The sequence below is a fragment of the Sinocyclocheilus grahami genome, unplaced genomic scaffold (assembly GCF_001515645.1).
Source record: "Sinocyclocheilus grahami isolate Dianchi unplaced genomic scaffold, SAMN03320097.WGS_v1.1 scaffold281.1, whole genome shotgun sequence".
Classification (NCBI taxonomy): Eukaryota; Metazoa; Chordata; class Actinopteri; order Cypriniformes; family Cyprinidae; genus Sinocyclocheilus; species Sinocyclocheilus grahami.
Genome location: NW_015505460.1, coordinates 1,769,837 through 1,790,475, shown reverse-complemented (window position 1 = coordinate 1,790,475; position 20,639 = coordinate 1,769,837). Strand labels below are relative to the sequence as shown.

The following is a 20,639-nucleotide window of genomic DNA, read 5'->3' as shown; positions in this document are numbered from 1 at the left end:
ACTCTTATTACTACTAATGTAATGAATATCAAGTCGACACATATGTGGCTAAGTTGTATATAAATAAATTCATTTGTGAATCATTTTGTAAAGAACAGATCTTTGTCATTCACATTTCCTCTTTTATGCATAATTGTAATTTTTAAGAGCATTAAAAAATACAACTCTTGGGTCGCTCACAGGAATGAATGTAGTGCAGCTGCAAGTGAAACGGTATTTTAACGTTTGCTATCTCAAGGTGAGTTCGCGGTATACCGAGACGTTTATGTTCTTTAGTTTATCCGAATGTTATCACGAATTCCGTGATTGTTTTAAAAGCTCTTAAAATGTATTTTGTTCATCGCAGGGGATGCAGAGCTAGTGTCTCATCCGGAACGCTGAATAAATCATACAGAATCTGCAGGTTATTCATCTTAATAATGTTACAACTCTGGTCATTTTAGTCTTAGTAATGTCTGTATATTTTACTGATTTGCCGTGGGAGGCGATTAGGGTGTTATCGTTTGTGTTGGTGTTTATTGTAAGCATTTTAATGTATGTTAAAACAGATTTTATTATTATTAATTATTGTGGTAACACTTTATTTTGATGGTCCCTTTTGAGCATTCTGTTGACAATATAATAATAATTTTATGCTCATCAAGGCTGCATTTATTTGATTAAAAATATAGGAAAACATTTAATATTGGGAAATATTATTATGATGTGAAATAACGTTTTTCTATTTTAATGTACATTAAAATCGAATGTATTTCTGTGATGCGCAGCTGTATTTTCAGCATCATTCCTCCAGTCTTCAGTGTCACATGATCTTCAGAAATCAGTATAATATGCTGATTTATTATCAGTGCTGGAAACTGTTGTGATGCTTAATAATTATTATAAAAAAAAATTGGAACCTGTGATACTTAATTCAGGATTGTTTGAGGAATAAATAGCTAAAAAGAAGAGTGTTTATTTAAAATAGAAATATTTTCTAACAATATACGCTACCTTTCAAAAGTTTGGGGTCGGTAAGTATTCTTTTTTTTGAAAGAAATTAAAACTTTTATTCAGCAAGGATGTATTAAATTGGTAAGAAGTGATAGCGAAGATTTATATTTTGAATAAATGCTGTTCTTTTTAACTTTTTATTCATCAAAGAATCCTGAAGAAAGTATCGCAGTTTCCAAAAAAATATTTGGCAGCACATCTGTTGATAATTCTGATAATAAATCAGCCGATTAGAATGATTTCTGGAGATCATGTGATGCTTTATACTGGAGTAATGATTATGGAAATTCAGCTTTGCATCACAGAAATAAATTATATTTTAAAGGCTATTAAAATAGAAACCATTATTTCATATTGTAATAACATTTAGCAAGATTACAGTTTTTTTCTGTATTTTTGATCAAATAAATGCAGCCTTGATGAGCAGAAGAGAATTCAATAAAAAAACTGATCCCAAACTTTTGAACAGCAGTGTACATGTCAACTAACTCTCATCAGAGTATTAGTAGACTGGGATTAATTTCTCTCAACGGATAATCTACTGACTAACTAGTGTACCAACCGTAACCCTAACCTAACACTCTACTAATACTCTAATGAGAGTTAGTAGATATGTAGGTGCAATGTTACTTATAGTCAACAATGTATTAAAGGAGCCGTCAAAATAAAGTGAAACCATTATTGTTACTTTTATATAAGGGCGAGACCATAAGTTATGTGCCTATCCAGAAATAGACTTAAAAATGGACCAATGGAAGTCATTATACATTTTTAATTGATTAGGTCGATTGAAGCAGAGCATCATGGGTCTGTTGTCTGACCCGAATCGCAGAAAAGCCCTGACCAACCTCCTGACCCGCCTCAACGCACCCATATGGTAGGTGCTTCACCAGCTTCAACCTTGTGTGAACCTGACACGCTATGACATCTCTTCCTTATTTGTTTTCCGTTTCTCTCGTTCAGTATTGTGTGCTACCTGGCGGCTATCGTGTGGTTCATGGGCCTGGCGTTTGAGCCCTTCACACTGCGCATGTACATGTCAGAGAACGCCATGGGCTGTCCCTCGCCAAGGAGTTCGATGCCCACAAAAGAAAGGCGGGGTGAGCAGAGCACAGAAGTCACTGCTGTGTGATTAACCCCTTAAGTGCCACCGGCCCACAGATGGGCCCAATCACATATTTTAGTAATCATCATAAATTATATATCATTTGAAAGCTGAAAACCTCATCTGTGAAAACCATTTTTAAATCGGACATTGCTTTACCGTGGAAATGGTACTTTAAAATCTTTTAGCGGTCTCCTCCCCTTAGTGGGCGGAGTCAAGTGTCATATTACTAAATGTATTGCGGTCTTTTAGAATCAAACGTTTTGATAATCTTGACAAAATACATATATTTGGAAAGGTCCGAGTCTCAAGATTCCATATTTGGTGGTTGGTATTTTTTGATAGACGTAATAATGTTTCCATGAACACAACAAAATGCAGTGCAAAATTCAAAATACAGGTAAAACTCCTGAAAAATAAATACATAAATAAAAAAAATTATTCATATTAATATAGTACATTGAGCCCATTTTTTTAAGACAGTAAAAAAGACGTCTTAAAAAAATGGGCTCAATGTACTATATTAATATGAATAATTTTTTTTATTTATGTATTTATTTTTCAGGAGTTTTACCTGTATTTTGAATTTTGCACTGCATTTTGTTGTGTTCATGGAAATGTCTGTAAAATTAAGAGTATTGTCTTTTTTTCACATACATGTCCTGGTCTTTTTGTGCATAATTAATTAGTGCACTTTATCTCAAATAAAAAAACAACAATCCTCTACATAATAACTTGCTCCTCTAAAACAGCTTTCCTTTTTGGCTGACATCACAAAATACATTCTGGTAGGTAACGCCCACTTTATTTTTTTCCCTGACTGAATATCCTGTTTCACTCTGAAAAACAACATTACATAAGTTTTATGCAATGCAAATGCCATTTCATGTTGACTTTAACCAGTAGCATATCTAATTATATTTACATTATCATCTGCGAGTCCTCTGTACAGGCACACCAGGATAATTAGTCCATCACCTGCACTGATTGTACCTACAAGTTTCAAATCCCTTGCTGGTGAATGTCTGATGAATATACATGGGTGGCACTACATCATCCTGACAGGACAGTGGTCGCATTGCCCTCTGTAAAAAAATAAGCATTCATTATTCTCAATTAAGCTTTAGTCCCAGAAAGATATAACCACCCACGCTGGAGGGAGCGATCGGCGATGGGCAGGGAAATATCCCACTGGCAGGGACGGTGAACACAGCAGCTGTTGCTATCAGCAAGTCAAACCCAGAGAGCACGTTATGACATTGTGTCTCTCTCTTGTGTGATCTGTCCCCCAGTCCACATTCATCGTCCAATAACATTTTACAAATCACTGCCCAGCTTGAAATCAATCCATATATTTTTTGCCACTGGGAGAGATACATCCTTATGTTATTAAACCAGGAAAACCTGATAGAAGAAATTCCCAAATGTCTTTATTTGCAGGACATAAATTCTGTGCAGACAGTCTTTTTGTTTGCGGCATAAAGCCTGGTCCTCATTCTGCTTATTCTTGCCAAGAACTGTCCACTGAGACAATAAGATACCTTCTAATTGCAGGGTTCTTACACCTTTGCCAAAGTGAAATTCAGACACTTTTTCAAGCATTTTCAAGATGCATTTTCAAGCTTTTCAAGTGCTTTTCCAGCACATTAGAACTGTGGTAAATGGCATGTTTCCATACACACTTCTTCACGTTAAATCAGATGTTATTGTGCTATTAAAACCACCTGTCTGGATTGCATACAGCACTGGATAAAAATAGGCAACATTCAGTATATAAATTATGAAAAAAAAAAAATAATCTAATTTAACCCTTATCTGTCACCGTCCCACCTATGGGATGCTTGGCACTCTTTATATGCTGTCCTCTTTCTCTATCAAATATTTTAGTAATCATCATACGTTATATATCATTTGAAAGCTTAGAAGCCCAAAATTCATCCTGTGAAAACCATTTTGAAATCGGACATTGCCTTACCATGGAAAATGGTACTTTAAAATTGTTTGGCGGTCTTCCTCCCCTTAGTGGGCGGAGTCAAGTGTCATATTACTAAATGTATTGCGGTCTTTTAGAATCAAACGTTTTGATAATCTTGACAAAATACATATATTTGGAAAGGTCCGAGTCTCAAGATTCCATATTTGGTGGTTGGTATTTTTTGATAGACGTAATAATGACAGAAATTTAGACCTTTGTGACAGAAAAACGCATCAACAAAAATTCTACAGAGTTTGGATGGCACCCGGTGGCTGTTTGTGGTATAACGCCCAAAAACAATTTTTTTATATCAACTTCAAATTTGGAACTTAACTTATTTAGACACAAGGCTTTAATTTTATATCAATTTTTGGATTCAAAAATATTTTGTAAAATATTTACTTTATATAAAATAAAAACAAAATTTGGTACAGTGCATTTTCTTTACAGTAAATTTAAACTTCTATAACTTTTTGATACTTTTAATATTTTGAAATGATCCCACTTCTGCAGTAATCTGCAGATTGTCTTCTTATACAGGAGTCCAACCTTAGGTCTGTATTCCAAAGCTTTCATGAATTATAATAATTTAAGTTTGGATAGTGCACTTTAAATGTTACTATGTTCAAAAATGGGGAGTGGCACTTCAGGGGTTAAAGCAGGTTTAGTTTCTGGAGGAAGTCAGAGATGATCGTGGTTTGTCTCTGCAGTGGGATGCCGGTGGAGGGGTTAGTTAAAGCGATGCAGTTCAGAGGACTGGAGGTGTTCACTCACCCTTCCCTGACGAGTCCCTGTGCTGTCTGGCTGTATTATTAGTCACTTTACAATCACCAAGCTGTAAGCTTTTTTTGGAATGCTTTTGCATATGCATAAAGCAGTTTTATATATGCAGGCAATTAGGCAAAATGCAAGATTGAAGTCACTTGCATGCTTTAATAACTCACCTGTGCTTTTCTTTGTGTTCCAAACCTGTTCTAGCAGTCAGCATCAAATGGCATGTATTATTCTAGCTGATTTAACGTTCCAATTTTACATTCGTTTTCTTCAAGAATGGCTAAATTTGCCAGAATTTTAAGAAAAAAGCAAGTACTCCTGAAGTTTAAATTTTTTTCTTTAGAAAGTTATACTTCCAAATGAATTGTTTTCTACATCTAATTCCTTCTATTCCCTAAGCAAGTTATATCTATTTATAACTATATTATTTTTTTATTTTTCAGTGAATAACAGGACTATTTTATTATTTACTGACAATATAGATGTGTCCGAAACAGTTCAGGGAGTAAATTAAATAGAAAGATATAATAATAGAACTCTGAAACAAAAGTGACCTTTTATATATATATATTCAAACGATTCAGTCAAAAGATTAATCGCATCCAAAATATGTGTGTGTGTGTACTGTGTATATTTATTATGTATATATAAAAGCACACACATACAGTATATATTTCCAGGCCCAGATGCCAGGCCCATCGGTGTCATTTACAGCTCTTTGGAGAGTGTTTGAAATCAGATGGCGAGATGATAGTGGGGGGGACTGCTTAGAATCTCCTTGACGGCGAGGAACCATTTGGCAATTTAGCCCCCATATAACTGTGAAGTCTGTGACCAGGACTGTAATTTATATGCAAATGTCAAAAGCTAAAAGGGGTCTCTTATGCCATAAAACCCAAAGATCATGCGTGATTCTACGCAGACGCTACACGTCTTTGAAAAATTCCTTGTTTCCCCAAAATTCCTAGATATGACCTAAATATAATATTAATAAAACGTTTTCTATAGTGCCTTTAAAAGTGGCATGAGTTTGAGGATTTGTCCTGGAAACAAGCCTGTTATTTGGCTTGTCGACTACTTTAACCATTGATTTTATTTTTAAGGTTTTTATGTAATTTAGCGAGTAATGCCACAAATGCAGTGACTAAATATTCACGTTAGTGTAATGCATAAAAGAGTAAAAATGTATTTACATTTCAAAACAGCAGTTTAAAGCCTTATGAAGTTTTTTTCTTTAGTTAAATTATTATTTATTTATTTTTTACAATATTTATTAAGCACCGCCTGGCGTTTGATCAGCACCAATTTGCACATTAATTCGCAGAATCAGTCCAAAATGTCAAATTTTTGTCAAAATCAGTCCACAATTTTGTTCAAGAACCTTTTTAATAAATATTATGCCTTTGCCATAACTGTTAATTATCCTGGCAATTCAATGTTTAAAATTCGTGGCAAGTATTGACCAAAAAATATCCCTGTACTAAATCTGGTAAAATATCCATGAACAAATGGCTACATAGTCTTTTGTTTTTATGTTTGTAACTGCTAGAGGCCCTGCCAAATGTAATGTTTCTTCTTCTTCTTTAAAAAAATCTCTATAGCCACTGGCGTAAAAGTAGCCACTCCCGCTACTGAAATTTGGGATGGATTTGAAGATGCTAAATTACAGTTTTGATCATTTTGATCACTCCTGAGAATAGGACTTGATGCTTAGATTGGGTAAACGGCATAAGACTAGTTCACAAAACACATACTGTCGATCTTTGCTAGATGGAAGTAAAATCAGAGCAATAGATTGATGCAAGGATTCCAGTTATGCAAGACATTCGAGTTTTGTTTTAGTTGTTCTTTGCGTTAGTTTTGTCCATTTCTTCTGTAAAGACCAGATTTATTGGGCCAAGGACATCATATTCTTGGTGAACGAGCATGATCTGATCGGCATGCAGGCCTGGCTGGAAGGCTACCACCACACAGACATCACAGGTGTGTACAGGTAAAGCATGCTGCTTTATTGGGGAACCAGAAAATGAAAAATGATCTAATAACCTAATTTCGTAATTGCACTTGTTCTGTTGCTTTTCTAGAATACATTGCCGGTTCTGTCCGTGTTTATGTTTCCGGCTCTCGCTTTTATTCAGGAATGGAGTACTCGCTGCTGCAGGGTCGCGCAGGGTCAACTCAAGCTGCCCTCTCATTGGAGCTCAGCAGTGTTGTCATTACCAGCCTGGACCTGATTTTAGAAGGATTGATGCTTAGATTGGGTAAACGGCATAAGACTAGTTCACAAAACACATACTGTCGATCTTTGCTAGATGGAAGTAAAATCAGAGCAATAGATTGATGCAAGGATTCCAGTTATGCAAGACATTCGAGTTTTGTTTTAGTTGTTCTTTGCGTTAGTTTTGTCCATTTCTTCTGTAAAGACCAGATTTATTGGGCCAAGGACATCATATTCTTGGTGAACGAGCATGATCTGATCGGCATGCAGGCCTGGCTGGAAGGCTACCACCACACAAACATCACAGGTGTGTACAGGTAAAGCATGCTGCTTTATTGGGGAACCAGAAAATGAAAAATGATCTAATAACCTAATTTCGTAATTGCACTTGTTCTGTTGCTTTTCTAGAATACATTGCCGGTTCTGTCCATGTTTATGTTTCCGGCTCTCGCTTTTATTCAGGAATGGAGTACTCGCTGCTGCAGGGTCGCGCAGGGTCAATTCAAGCTGCCCTCTCATTGGAGCTCAGCAGTGTTGTCATTACCAGCCTGGACCTGATTTTAGAAGGACGTAATGGTCAGCTGCCCAACCTGGACCTGGCCAACCTTTTCTATGCCTTCTGTCAGAAGTTAGGAGCCCTGTGCACCATTCAGGGAAAGGTAGGCCTGTCAGACACAATGAAACAACCTTGCATTACATTGTCTTTATTACACTATTTACATTTTAATAGTGAATTTAGCTTACTACAAACACAAGCATCTAAGCGTGTACTTCGAATCAAATCAGTAGTTTCTTTCTAAAATAAACATACAATATACCCATTTTGTATTATAATAATAATAATAACACACCATCCACTTATTCCAAACTGTGAGTTGAACACTAAACATATTTTGAGGAATGTTGTAACCAAACAGTTGACGGTAGCCATTGCCTTCCATAGTATGAAAAACATTGATGGCTACCGTCAACTGTTTGGTTACAACATTCTTCAAAGTATCTTCTTTTGTGTTCAACAGAAGAATGAAACTCGCACAGTTTCGGAAAAACTGTCCCTTTAAGTCATCACAAGCTGGCTTTGATGTAACGATCAGAATTATGGAAATTTATAACAGAAAATTTCTTAGGGATGCACCAAATTTTCGGTGGCCATAAACAGAAAATAGCAGCCGAAAATATATGTATAAAAATATATGTATGGCTGGCTATTTAATAACGCTGGTAAAATAACACTCTGCTCTGCTCACATGCTCTGATAATAACAGCTTTGTAGGATTATACACTATTTGGATAATTAGTTCAAACAAATTTATATCTGATTCTGTTGCATGGAACTGAATAAAAATAATATATTGATATTTAATATTAAGGTAACACTTTACAATAAGGTCACATTAGTTAATGTTCATTAATGTATTAACTAACATGAATGAACAATACAATTATTACAGTATTTATTCATCTTTCTTAAGTTAATGAGAATACAGTCGTTCACTGTTAATTCAGAGCGCATTAACGGTTAACAAGCACAACTGTTGATTTTAATAATGCATTAGTAAATGCTGAAGAAGTAGTGTTTATTCTTAGCTCATGTTAAATAACGTAGTTAACTAATGAAGCTTATTGTAAAGTGTTACTAATATTAATATAAATTCTGTCCAATATTATTGTGTTACTTAAAGTAAAAGTGTGGTTATTTTTAATTGGCTTGTTTTTTAAATTCCGTATCATTAAAATTATTGAGTTAAAATTAAAAAGTCTTACAAAATTACTTGTTTAATCATTAGAACCCTTAATTTGGCTGCAGGCGCTGGATCTCTGGGTTCATCTGGGAGCACCAGCTCTGGCAGCAGTGGATGGAGTTACCGAAGCAGAGCAAGTGAGTCTCATGTTATGTAAACGCAAGTATTTTTACACCTGAAGAAATGAATATTTGATGTTATTTGCTAAATATTTTAAACGGGAGAGTGGGATAAGTTGTTGCACGCTTTAAGTTGCTTTAAGTAAAACTACACCTGATTCTCTTTCAGGATGTCTGTTATCGAGTAAAATTGCATGAAAGCATCTGCATCTTGGTCTGCATTACATCATTTGTACATATTACATATGCTGCGCTTCTGAAATGTTGCCAAGAGCTAAAACGGTAAATTAATTCCTGTTAATGTTCATGCAATTAAGGTTATGGCATTAATAGCAAATGATAGAGTTAACGGGAAACCAACTGCAAAATCAAATTGAGGTCTTTTTGAAATGCACACTTATCATGATCCTGTCAGTTCCCGTCCGATGAGGAAAACTCTGCCCTGTCTATTTTTTCTCCTTCTGCCCCACTGTAAAATGTTACGTTAAGGAAGTAGAATTGATGCTTGCTGACTCTAACCCTTGTGCTGCGCTGAAAATACTTTGCACCTCTCATTATGCTATATTATCACTAAGTCTTAGATTCAATCTTTTCATCAACTTGTTGTTTTCTTTCGGTGAGCACGTAGACCTCATTGATTTGAGCTGATGCACCTCAGGTTTTGAGTGAACATTGCCAAAAATTAGCCACAAATAATGTTTTCGTACTCAAAAATTAAGGTGCATAGGTTCAGATCAGTGAGGCCTACAGTCAGTCGGTTACAAAACAAAAACTGTGCCAATTGTGTAAAGTACAAACATGATCAAATTATACCCTGTGTGAGCAAAGCAAGTACGTTTTAATCCAATGTAGTAACATTAACAAGTATTTTCAGTAAAAAGATAACTTAAGGGTTAATTGTGTTTATTTTTATTAGGAGTTGAACGACTTCTGATTTTTTTTAAAGTTGACTTTTATGTGATGAAAGTCGAGTCGAAGTCAACTAGTCGCTGATGACGTCATTAATGAACAAATAAGTAAATAGCACATAGCTGTCCTATAACAGCTAATTTTGAACAGTTCTTTTGTCTTTTGGTCATTGTTTCTCACAGATTTCTGCTCGTTCTAAATCAGACACAGATAATGTAGCACAGTAAACATTATATTCATATGAATGCATTAGTGAGAGCGATTGCGTGTGTGAATTAATTCTACCTGGCAGCATCTCTCTACTAGTAGTGAAGCTGTGGGATTTAGTTATTAAGAAATATAGGCTTGAACTTTTCAGTTTCAAAGCTATTTTATTGAGAAATCACATTTCCGTGCTGAATGATTCAGTGTGCGCGATCTGCGTGTGATGTACGAGCTAATAATTACCCGACCCACCCGATCCGCGGATTATCTGCAGCGCCCGCGGATATAACCGCCATCCGCGCATCACTATTGGGTAGACATATGGCTTTGATTTTATAGTGTTGTATACTGAAAGCAGGACGCTTGGCGCTCTTTTAAAAACTCAAATCTTAAAAACTCAAATTTCGTACTCTGAAAACCATTTCAGAATTGTTTTATGATAAATAAAAAGAAAAGTCAAAAGAATAGAGAACGCTAGTGTTAGAGGGTCATTTTTTTAATAAAAAAGAAAACAAGTAGTCAGAATAGAAATAGAATAGAGAGTGCTAGAGTTAGAGGGTCAGATGAAGATGGAAGAGATGTGTCTTTAGCCATTTCTTGAATATGGCTCAGGACTCGGCTACTTGGATCGAGTTAGGCAGGTCACCAGGAGGGAACAGTTAAGGTCAAAGTGATTTTGTGCCTGTTTGGAATGATACTATAATGCACTGTTCACTCAAGGTTCCATATTTGGTGATTGTTTTTTGATAACAGTGACATTGTGACAGAAACTGATTGATTTGTGACAGAAGAATGCATACGTTTTTTTGGTACAGTGCCTAAACAAAATCTCACAGGAAACTACATTTTTGTGATGACTTCAAATTTTGAACATAGCTTGCGTAGACGTATGGCTTTGATTTAATAGCACTTTTAGATTACAAAATATTTAGTCAAATGTATTGTATATAAAATAAAAAAATGTTTAGTACAGTAAATTCTTTACAATAAATTTAAACTTCTATAAAAAATTTTTTTTTTTTTTTTTTTTTTTAATGCTTTAACTTCAGCATGGCTTTTAAAAAAAGAGACCAACCTAAGGTCTGTTTTTTCAGAGCATTCAAATGTTCAAAAAAGGGGTTGACGGTTAACAGGTTAAGGATTGAGCATTTGTAAGAAGCCGTCTCAGTGCCATTACTATAGGACGACGTGTTATCGATTGTGTATTTAATAAAAACACTTTGAGTACAGTGACTCATATGAACACACAGTGTTTGTATCACACACAGTCTGCCTGCAGTATTCACGTTATGTGTTGATTTGATTGCTACATGGGTTTGCGGTCAGTGATATCACAGTGTGAAATTGTGTCTGTGGTCTCATATTTATATTAGCCTCTAATCATGTTTTGGTCTCTCTGTTAGAGCTCTGAGCGCTCTGGCCATGGTGCTGCTCAGTCCTGCCTTCACCATCCTCTACTGCGTCTTCATCTACCAGGAGCTCATCGCTCACTCGTATATCCACTCTTAGCCCTTTTCATTTATCCCTGCTGGCTAATATTCTGGAACATTCTGTTCTGGAATTAACCGTTCTCAGATGGAGCTGTTTTTAAAATGAATCCCACTTTGTGCCAATCATGAAGAGTTATTGTCCGTCTGTGGGCATTATCTGCCGTTAGGGATTGGCAGAAGGAAGGTCTAGGAGGATGTCAGGCCAGATAAAGAGGATTTAATGGTGTGGCTTCAACGGTAAGAGTACTTTGGTCGAAGTATTCAGTGTTTCAGTTTTGGGGAAGGGGTTTGCATGAAGACCTATGTAGGACAGAAATTAGGAATTATTATAAGAAAGTGCAAATGTTCCAATTGCATTAAATTTGCATTAATTCAATGCAAGAAATTCAATATTGTTACCAGATGTGTGGACATAATAGTTCATTTTTTACCTTATAATGGAAAAGTCTTTGCATAGTCTGGCATTTTGAACTCTGGGGGACTGGAAGCTTATATTTAATATGGTTTGATACTGAAAATTGTACAAAAGGATTGTGAAGCGCTCTTTTTAACTTAACCAAACGCATTCTATATGAGATAAATCAGATATACATCAAATAAACACAATATTACAATGTACAATTGCACAAAAGGCTGCAAACGAACAGCGCGCATCTGAAGTGTCTCTGAAGGAAATAATGCATTATTTATCGGCTTTAAGATATCGGCCAAATTTTCTTATCAGGCCGATACCGATAACAGAAAAAATGAGCCGATATGGGCCGATACCGATATGGTGGCCGATATATCGTGCATCCCTATTTGTTTGTTAATTCAAATAAATTCAAAATGCAATTTAATTCTCTGTGCACATTACAAAAGACAGAAACAAGACGATAACTCAACCTTAAAGAGTTTCCAAGACTTATTTTCTTCAATGCATTATATCAAATTTAATTTAATTTGTTTCAGGCAACACTGGATTTACATGCTCTGATGAGTTATGCACGTAGGTCTTTGATTATTAAATGTAATTAAAATAACATAAAATTATGCTTATTTTTGTGCATTTATAGAAAGCCTTCCCGTATCTCAAGTGTTAATAAATGAATAATATTAATACAATTTTAATAAGCCTAATAAAACAGCAGTTTGAGTAGTAATACAAAATAAATTAATAACATACAAATTTAATATTATATTATTGTATATTGTGGTCTATCTGTAATTTCTTTGAAAATATGACCTGTTGCGTGATATGATCTGAATAAATAAGCTTTCCATTGATGTATGGTTTGTTAGGATAGGACAATATTTGGCTGAGATACAACTATTTGAAAATCTGGAATCTGAGGGTGCAAAAAAATCAAAATATTGAGAAAATCATCTTTAAAGTTGTCCAAATGAAGTTCTTAGCAATGGATATTACTAATCAAAAATTAAGTTTTGATATGTTTACGGTAGGAAATTTACAAAATATCTTAAAACATGATCTTTACTTAATATCCTAATGATTTTTGGCATAAAAGGAAAATCGATAATTTTGAGCCATACAATGTATGGTTGGCTATTGCTACAAATATACCCCAGCGACTTAAGACTGCTTTAGTGATCAAAGCACCAAATGAATTGCAAGCGCCATCTGCCCGCTGCCAAACTCATCAGAGTTCAAATTCATGGTCCCAAAGCATGCATCGAAGCTGACAAGTACAGTTAGTCAAAAGCAACCTATCATGCAAACTGCATGCACCAGTCTGCACGCTGCCTGACTCGGAGTCCGAAGTGTCTCAAATGCACGGCTGAACTGCTGTCGTCCAAAACGCCATGCAGCAGAGCTGACAAGCAGAAGCAGTGATGAGCAACGTTCACACAAATGTAATGTTTGGTAGCACTAGGCACCAAATCAATCACATGCACCAGTCTAACTCAGCAGACAGAAACATATACAAGGCAAAAGAGGCTTACACATAGGGAGCTTCTGGACTTCAGCACAAGCCCTCACGTGCCACTCCAACCAGAGAAAGCACTGCACGTGCAGAGAGAACACGAGCCTCAAGTTCACACGCTCTGCTTGAATAGTAGCAGGTGATCCTGAAGATCATTCTAATCACGTGTAAATACAAGAGCTCAGATTAAGCCACAGAAACAGCCTCCCGTGGCATGAAACGTTTTAAACACTCATGCATATTCAAACAATCACTGATGAAATGTAAATTCCTTGTAAGTTTAGATGCACGGTACATGTGTGCCTTACTTTAAGATGATAATAATGACATGATGGGATGATAATCTTGCTGTAAAACTAGCTTTCAGCTATTATGCAGCTGGAACCAGCTTCCAGAAGAGATCAGATGTGCTTAAACATTAACCACATTTAAATCCAGACTCAAAACTCGTCTGTTTAGCTGTGCATTTACTGAATGAGCACTGTGCTATGTCCGAACTCATTGCACTGTATTTTATATATAATCATTTTCTATTTTTAACTGTTTTAAATTCATTTTAAATCAATTTTTAAATTCCTTGTTTTATTGTTGATTTTTTTTTATTGTTTTACTTCCTTTTATGTAAAGCGCTTTGAATTACCATTGTGTATAAATAAACTTGCCTTGCCTGTAAGTGTTGACATTTCCACAAATCATCAAAGCAGTTATTAAAAAAATCATGCACACTTCTCCCATACTGTTGTTTTTCAATTAATGAACAATGTTAAACATGCAGAAAGAAAACTCAAGATAAAAAGACTGCCACTGGGTTAATCTCAAGTATGAGAAGCCAGTGTAATTGCGAGCAAGCAAAGCAATAAATAAATAAGCATTTTTATAGATATGGATTTGCTAGACACCATAGTTTATAATAGGCTGCATTATTTTTTTCTTTTGTTGAATGTTACGTTTTTGTACAATCTCCCTAAACTCAAAGTTATGAGAGGTACTCATGCAGAATAAAACATTTATATAAATTCAGTGCTTTTTTGGCAAGGCTATGCTTGTTTAATTTGGCTGTGTTGCTAAAACGAACGTGCTTGTCAGTTAATCTGTTCACAAATCTGTTCAGGAATGTAAAAAACGGAAAGCCCTTCGTTTGTGCCTCAGCAACAAAACCCGTCATGCTTGTGACCTCAGAAGTTACAAAACATACAAGAAGAAAACGAGCAGCGCTGGCTTAAAATAGGCATAAAAATAGAATTATTGCATAAGTATACAAGTCTTTTTTTCTCATTCTAAGAGAGAAGAAAACTTGCACTTGAAAGACTTGTTTGGAAATTTTAATTTTTAAAAATTCACATTTTTATTGCAATCAGCTGTCAGATGACATGAAGACTGAGAGCTCCCACACTTTTTATACAGTCACCATGTTTAAAGCATTGGTTTTGGCTGCTAGACTGATTTATTGTGGCTCGGTGAATTCATCGTTTGTCTTGTTTTGCCACTGGCCTAACACTGTGCTGTTTGTCCTGCCATAATATAGCTGGATTGCACAGCATCTCTTCATCAAAGGGTATTTGGAGACAAAACACCAATCAGTGGTTTGTTTGATATATTTTGTTAGGCCGTTCAATTTGCCTGCCACTGACAGATTTCACACTGTTAAATCTAGAAAAAGAACATACTGACTTCTGTCATGCAATCCATTTAAAAAAAAGAAATTATAATAATTTTAATTTTTTTTATTTTATATTCTCCTGAAAGATTTAAAACCCATGTGGAAATATTCTAAACCTCATGTGCATTATTATGAAAACTGCTGCATATGTTATTATTAGCTGAATAAAGTCTTTGTTGGGTGTTTTGTCAGCTGATTTCAACTCATTTCTGTTTCTTGCATTGTACAATCACATTTCGTACACCTGATTGCATCACAGTTTTCAGCTGCGTGAAAATCTCAAATCCTGTTTGAAGGAATGGCTATTGTAAAGGCAGCTCAGGCTCTTGTACAATGGGCTCGTTGTTTAGTAAATGCTGCCATTGGCTGCAACAGCGGTCAAAGTCAGAGTATAAAACCCATAAACTCAGGGCTCTGCTGACAAACCGACAAGAACAAGCCGAGTCACAGACGCTATCATGGTTAGCCGGTAAGCGACCTTCTTTTTATTCTTTCCTGTATAACACAAGCTTTATAATGCTTATGTTTTGGATTTATGCTGTTTAAGTCATTGGGAGCATGTCTGCAGTGATGTTGTAGTTATCTTGTAGGTACACTGTAAGTACATGTAAGTGCACATACTGTTAATAAGACTTATTCCCTCACTTTTCAGTTTTGAGCACCCTGCTGGAGGCTATAAGAAAATCTTTGAGACTGTGGAGGAGCTAAACGAACCTCTTCCAGCAACCGTCACTGGTATTTTCCTCTGTTTTCATGAATTTTTGGCATATTTATTGACTGAAAATATTCTGGGGGAAAAAGTGGAAAATGTAAATGTATCTTAATATCAACCACTCAAATTCCTTCCATAAAAAATGCTTTAGGAGGAAAAGACGATGTGCTTGTTTGACCTGACAAAAACCAAGCGGTTTTTCCCAAATTAACATAACACAAAACCAGTCATAAGGGTAATTTTTGTGAAATTTAGATTTATACAGCTGAAAGCTGAATAAATAAGCTTTCCATTGATGTGTGGTTTGTTAGGATCAGACAATATTAGGCTGTGATACAACTATTTGAAAATCTGGAATCTGAGGGTGCAAAAAAATCTAAATATTGAGAAAATCATCTTTAAAGTTGTTCAAATTAAGTTCTTAGCAATGCATATTACTAATCAAAAATTATGTTTTGATATATTTACGGTAGGAAATCTACAAAATATATTCATGGAACATGATCTTTACTTAATATCCTAATGATTTTTGGCATAAAATAAAAATCTGTAATTTTGACCCATTTTTTTGGCTATTGCTACAAATATACCCCAGCGACTTAACACTGCTTTTGTGCTCCAGGGTCACAGATATACATTTTGGGATCAGAGTCTGGAAACGGCTTGAATTTAACCTCAATATATCATAATTTCCTGTGTATGGTTTATCAAGACGACACAAAAACACTTGTGTGTAATGTGCGTTGTTTGTCGGCCGCATCCCCTCGTTTATTAAAGGCAGTCTGCTCCGACTGGGCCCCGGTTTGTTTGAGGCCGGATCGGAGCCCTTCTACCATCTTTTCGATGGCCAGGCCCTCATGCACAAGTTTGATTTCAGCAATGGACAGGTCACGTATTTCCGCAAGTACGTCAAATAATCTTCACGTTATTGTGTTGTTTCCTGCTCCAGTTAAATCTTTAAAAGAAAATAATATAAAACTCATCAGTGTTATTTTGGTATCAAAATACTATTATAGTTTTTATAAATATTTTGAATCTGTTTTTATTTTGTTGTTGTTGTTTTTCCATTTCAATTTTAGTTTAATAATCAAATAATATTTACGTTATTGTGCCGTTTCCTACTCCAGTTAACTCTTTAAAAGAAACTAATATAAAACGTATTAATATTAAAATAAATAAAGTTTTAATTCATATTTTGAATCAGTTTTTGTTTATTTTTCCTTTTAATTTTAGTAAGAGTTTGTTAATTTGTTGTGCATTTCTTTTTTCTTTTTTTTCTTTTATATTTTTATTTCAATTTTTTTGTTTTATTCACAAGTTTTATTTTTTGTAGGTTTGATTTTATTTTATGGTTTTAATTAATTTCATTTAAATTTTTGTTAATTTAGTATATCAACTTAAACTCAGTTAAAATGAATATGTTGCTTTGGCAACTAGCTGAAATTAATTAGCTTTTTTTTTTGTTTTCGTTTCAGTTTTAAGTTGAATTAATAACCGTTATCCTTGGCATTTTTTCTCACAGGTTTGTCAAAACAGATGCTTATAAATAATCTTCACGTTATTGTGTTGTTTCCTGCTCCAGTTAAATCTTTAAAAGAAAATAATATAAAACTCATCAGTGTTATTTTGGTATCAAAATACTATTATAGTTTTTATAAATATTTTGAATCTGTTTTTATTTTGTTGTTGTTGTTTTTCCATTTCAATTTTAGTTTAATAATCAAATAATATTTACGTTATTGTGCCGTTTCCTACTCCAGTTAACTCTTTAAAAGAAACTAATATAAAACGTATTAATATAAAAATAAATAAAGTTTTAATTCATATTTTGAATCAGTTTTTGTTTATTTTTCCTTTTAATTTTAGTAAGAGTTTGTTAATTTGTTGTGCATTTCTTTTTTCTTTTTTTTCTTTTATATTTTTATTTCTATTTTTTTGTTTTATTCACAAGTTTTATTTTTTGTAGGTTTGATTTTATTTTATGGTTTTAATTAATTTCATTTAAATTTTAGTTAATTTAGTATATCAACTTAAACTCAGTTAAAATGAATATGTTGCTTTGGCAACTAGCTGAAATTAATTAGCTTTTTTTTTTTCTTTTTTTTTTTTTTTGTTATAGTTTTTGTTTCAGTTTTAAGTTGAATTAATAACCGTTATCCTTGGCATTTTTTCTCACAGGTTTGTCAAAACAGATGCTTACGTTCGTGCTATGACAGAGAAACGTGTTGTAATTACTGAGTTTGGAACCTGTGCTTATCCAGATCCCTGCAAGAACATCTTCTCCAGGTTTGATTATTAATTGCTGTAATTCAGCATGCAGGGCATAATGCTTTGGTGCATCAGCATTTTCACATTTTGTCACTTTTGGCAGGTTCTTTACGTATTTCAAAGGCGTTGAGGTGACCGACAACTGCCTGGTAAATGTTTACCCTATTGGAGAGGATTTTTATGCTGTCACGGAGACTAATTTTATCACTAAAGTCAATGTGGAAACCTTGGAAACCTTGAAAAAGGTAAGACAAAGACTTACTGTGCATTGATTTAAAGGGGTCATATGATGCTGCTAAAAAGAACATTATTTTGTGTATTTGCTGTAATGAAATGTGTTTATACGGTTTAAGGTAAAAAAACACATTATTTTCCACATACTGTACATTATTGTTTCTCCTCTATGCCCCGCCTTTCTGAAACGCGTAGATTTTTACAAAGCTGTAAAGCGAGGTGTGCTCTGATTGGCCAGCTATCTAGTGTGTTGTGATTGTCCGAATACCTCAAGTGTGTGACGGAAATGTTACGCCTTTTTGGCATATTTATTGACTGAAAATATTCTGGAAAATGTAAATGTATCTTAATATCAACCACTCAAATTCCTTCCATAAAAAATGCTTTAGGAGGAAAAGACGATGTGCTTGTTTGACCTGACAAAAACCAAGCGGTTTTTCCCAAATTAACATAACACAAAACCAGTCATAAGGGTAATTTTTGTGAAATTTAGATTTATACAGCTGAAAGCTGAATAAATAAGCTTTCCATTGATGTGTGGTTTGTTAGGATCAGACAATATTAGGCTGTGATACAACTATTTGAAAATCTGGAATCTGAGGGTGCAAAAAAATCTAAATATTGAGAAAATCATCTTTAAAGTTGTTCAAATTAAGTTCTTAGCAATGCATATTACTAATCAAAAATTATGTTTTGATATATTTACGGTAGGAAATCTACAAAATATATTCATGGAACATGATCTTTACTTAATATCCTAATGATTTTTGGCATAAAATAAAAATCTGTAATTTTGACCCATTTTTTTGGCTATTGCTACAAATATACCCCAGCGACTTAACACTGCTTTTGTGCTCCAGGGTCACAGATATACATTTTGGGATCAGAGTCTGGAAACGGCTTGAATTTAACCTCAATATATCATAATTTCCTGTGTATGGTTTATCAAGACGACACAAAAACACTTGTGTGTAATGTGCGTTGTTTGTCGGCCGCATCCCCTCGTTTATTAAAGGCAGTCTGCTCCGACTGGGCCCCGGTTTGTTTGAGGCCGGATCGGAGCCCTTCTACCATCTTTTCGATGGCCAGGCCCTCATGCACAAGTTTGATTTCAGCAATGGACAGGTCACGTATTTCCGCAAGTACGTCAAATAATCTTCACGTTATTGTGTTGTTTCCTGCTCCAGTTAAATCTTTAAAAGAAAATAATATAAAACTCATCAGTGTTATTTTGGTATCAAAATACTATTATAGTTTTTATAAATATTTTGAATCTGTTTTTATTTTGTTGTTGTTGTTTTTCCATTTCAATTTTAGTTTAATAATCAAATAATATTTACGTTATTGTGCCGTTTCCTACTCCAGTTAACTCTTTAAAAGAAACTAATATAAAACGTATTAATATAAAAATAAATAAAGTTTTAATTCATATTTTGAATCAGTTTTTGTTTATTTTTCCTTTTAATTTTAGTAAGAGTTTGTTAATTTGTTGTGCATTTCTTTTTTCTTTTTTTTCTTTTATATTTTTATTTCAATTTTTTTGTTTTATTCACAAGTTTTATTTTTTGTAGGTTTGATTTTATTTTATGGTTTTAATTAATTTCATTTAAATTTTTGTTAATTTAGTATATCAACTTAAACTCAGTTAAAATGAATATGTTGCTTTGGCAACTAGCTGAAATTAATTAGCTTTTTTTTTTGTTTTCGTTTCAGTTTTAAGTTGAATTAATAACCGTTATCCTTGGCATTTTTTCTCACAGGTTTGTCAAAACAGATGCTTATGTTCGTGCTATGACAGAGAAACGTGTTGTAATTACTGAGTTTGGAACCTGTGCTTATCCAGATCCCTGCAAGAACATCTTCTCCAGGTTTGATTATTAATTGCTGTAATTCAGCATGCAGGGCATAATGCTTTGGTGCATCAGCATTTTCACATTTTGTCACTTTTGGCAGGTTCTTTACGTATTTCAAAGGCGTTGAGGTGACCGACAACTGCCTGGTAAATGTTTACCCTATTGGAGAGGATTTTTATGCCGTCACGGAGACTAATTTTATCACTAAAGTCAATGTGGAAACCTTGGAAACCTTGAAAAAGGTAAGACAAAGACTTACTGTGCATTGATTTAAAGGGGTCATATGATGCTGCTAAAAAGAACATTATTTTGTGTATTTGCTGTAATGAAATGTGTTTATACGGTTTAAGGTAAAAAAACACATTATTTTCCACATACTGTACATTATTGTTTCTCCTCTATGCCCCGCCTTTCTGAAACGCGTAGATTTTTACAAAGCTGTAAAGCGAGGTGTGCTC

General features: G+C 34.4%; 1 protein-coding gene and 1 pseudogene across 1 annotated transcript in view; both read left to right on the top strand.

Moving 5' to 3' along the window:
* The first annotated feature begins 183 nt into the window (after positions 1 to 183).
* Positions 184 to 12,058, top strand: LOC107600324 (glycosylphosphatidylinositol anchor attachment 1 protein-like; annotated as a pseudogene).
* Positions 12,059 to 15,535: 3,477 nt separating this feature from the next.
* The window catches only part of LOC107600304 (retinoid isomerohydrolase), an 11,075-nt gene continuing 5,971 nt past the window's right edge, over positions 15,536 to 20,639 (top strand). The window contains exons 1-5 of the mRNA XM_016292174.1: positions 15,536 to 15,583; positions 15,767 to 15,848; positions 16,579 to 16,730; positions 18,005 to 18,112; positions 18,198 to 18,339. Of these exons, the coding sequence (XP_016147660.1) occupies positions 15,573 to 15,583; positions 15,767 to 15,848; positions 16,579 to 16,730; positions 18,005 to 18,112; positions 18,198 to 18,339 (495 nt within the window). The 5' untranslated portion in view covers positions 15,536 to 15,572. The remainder of the gene's footprint in view (positions 15,584 to 15,766; positions 15,849 to 16,578; positions 16,731 to 18,004; positions 18,113 to 18,197; positions 18,340 to 20,639) is intronic.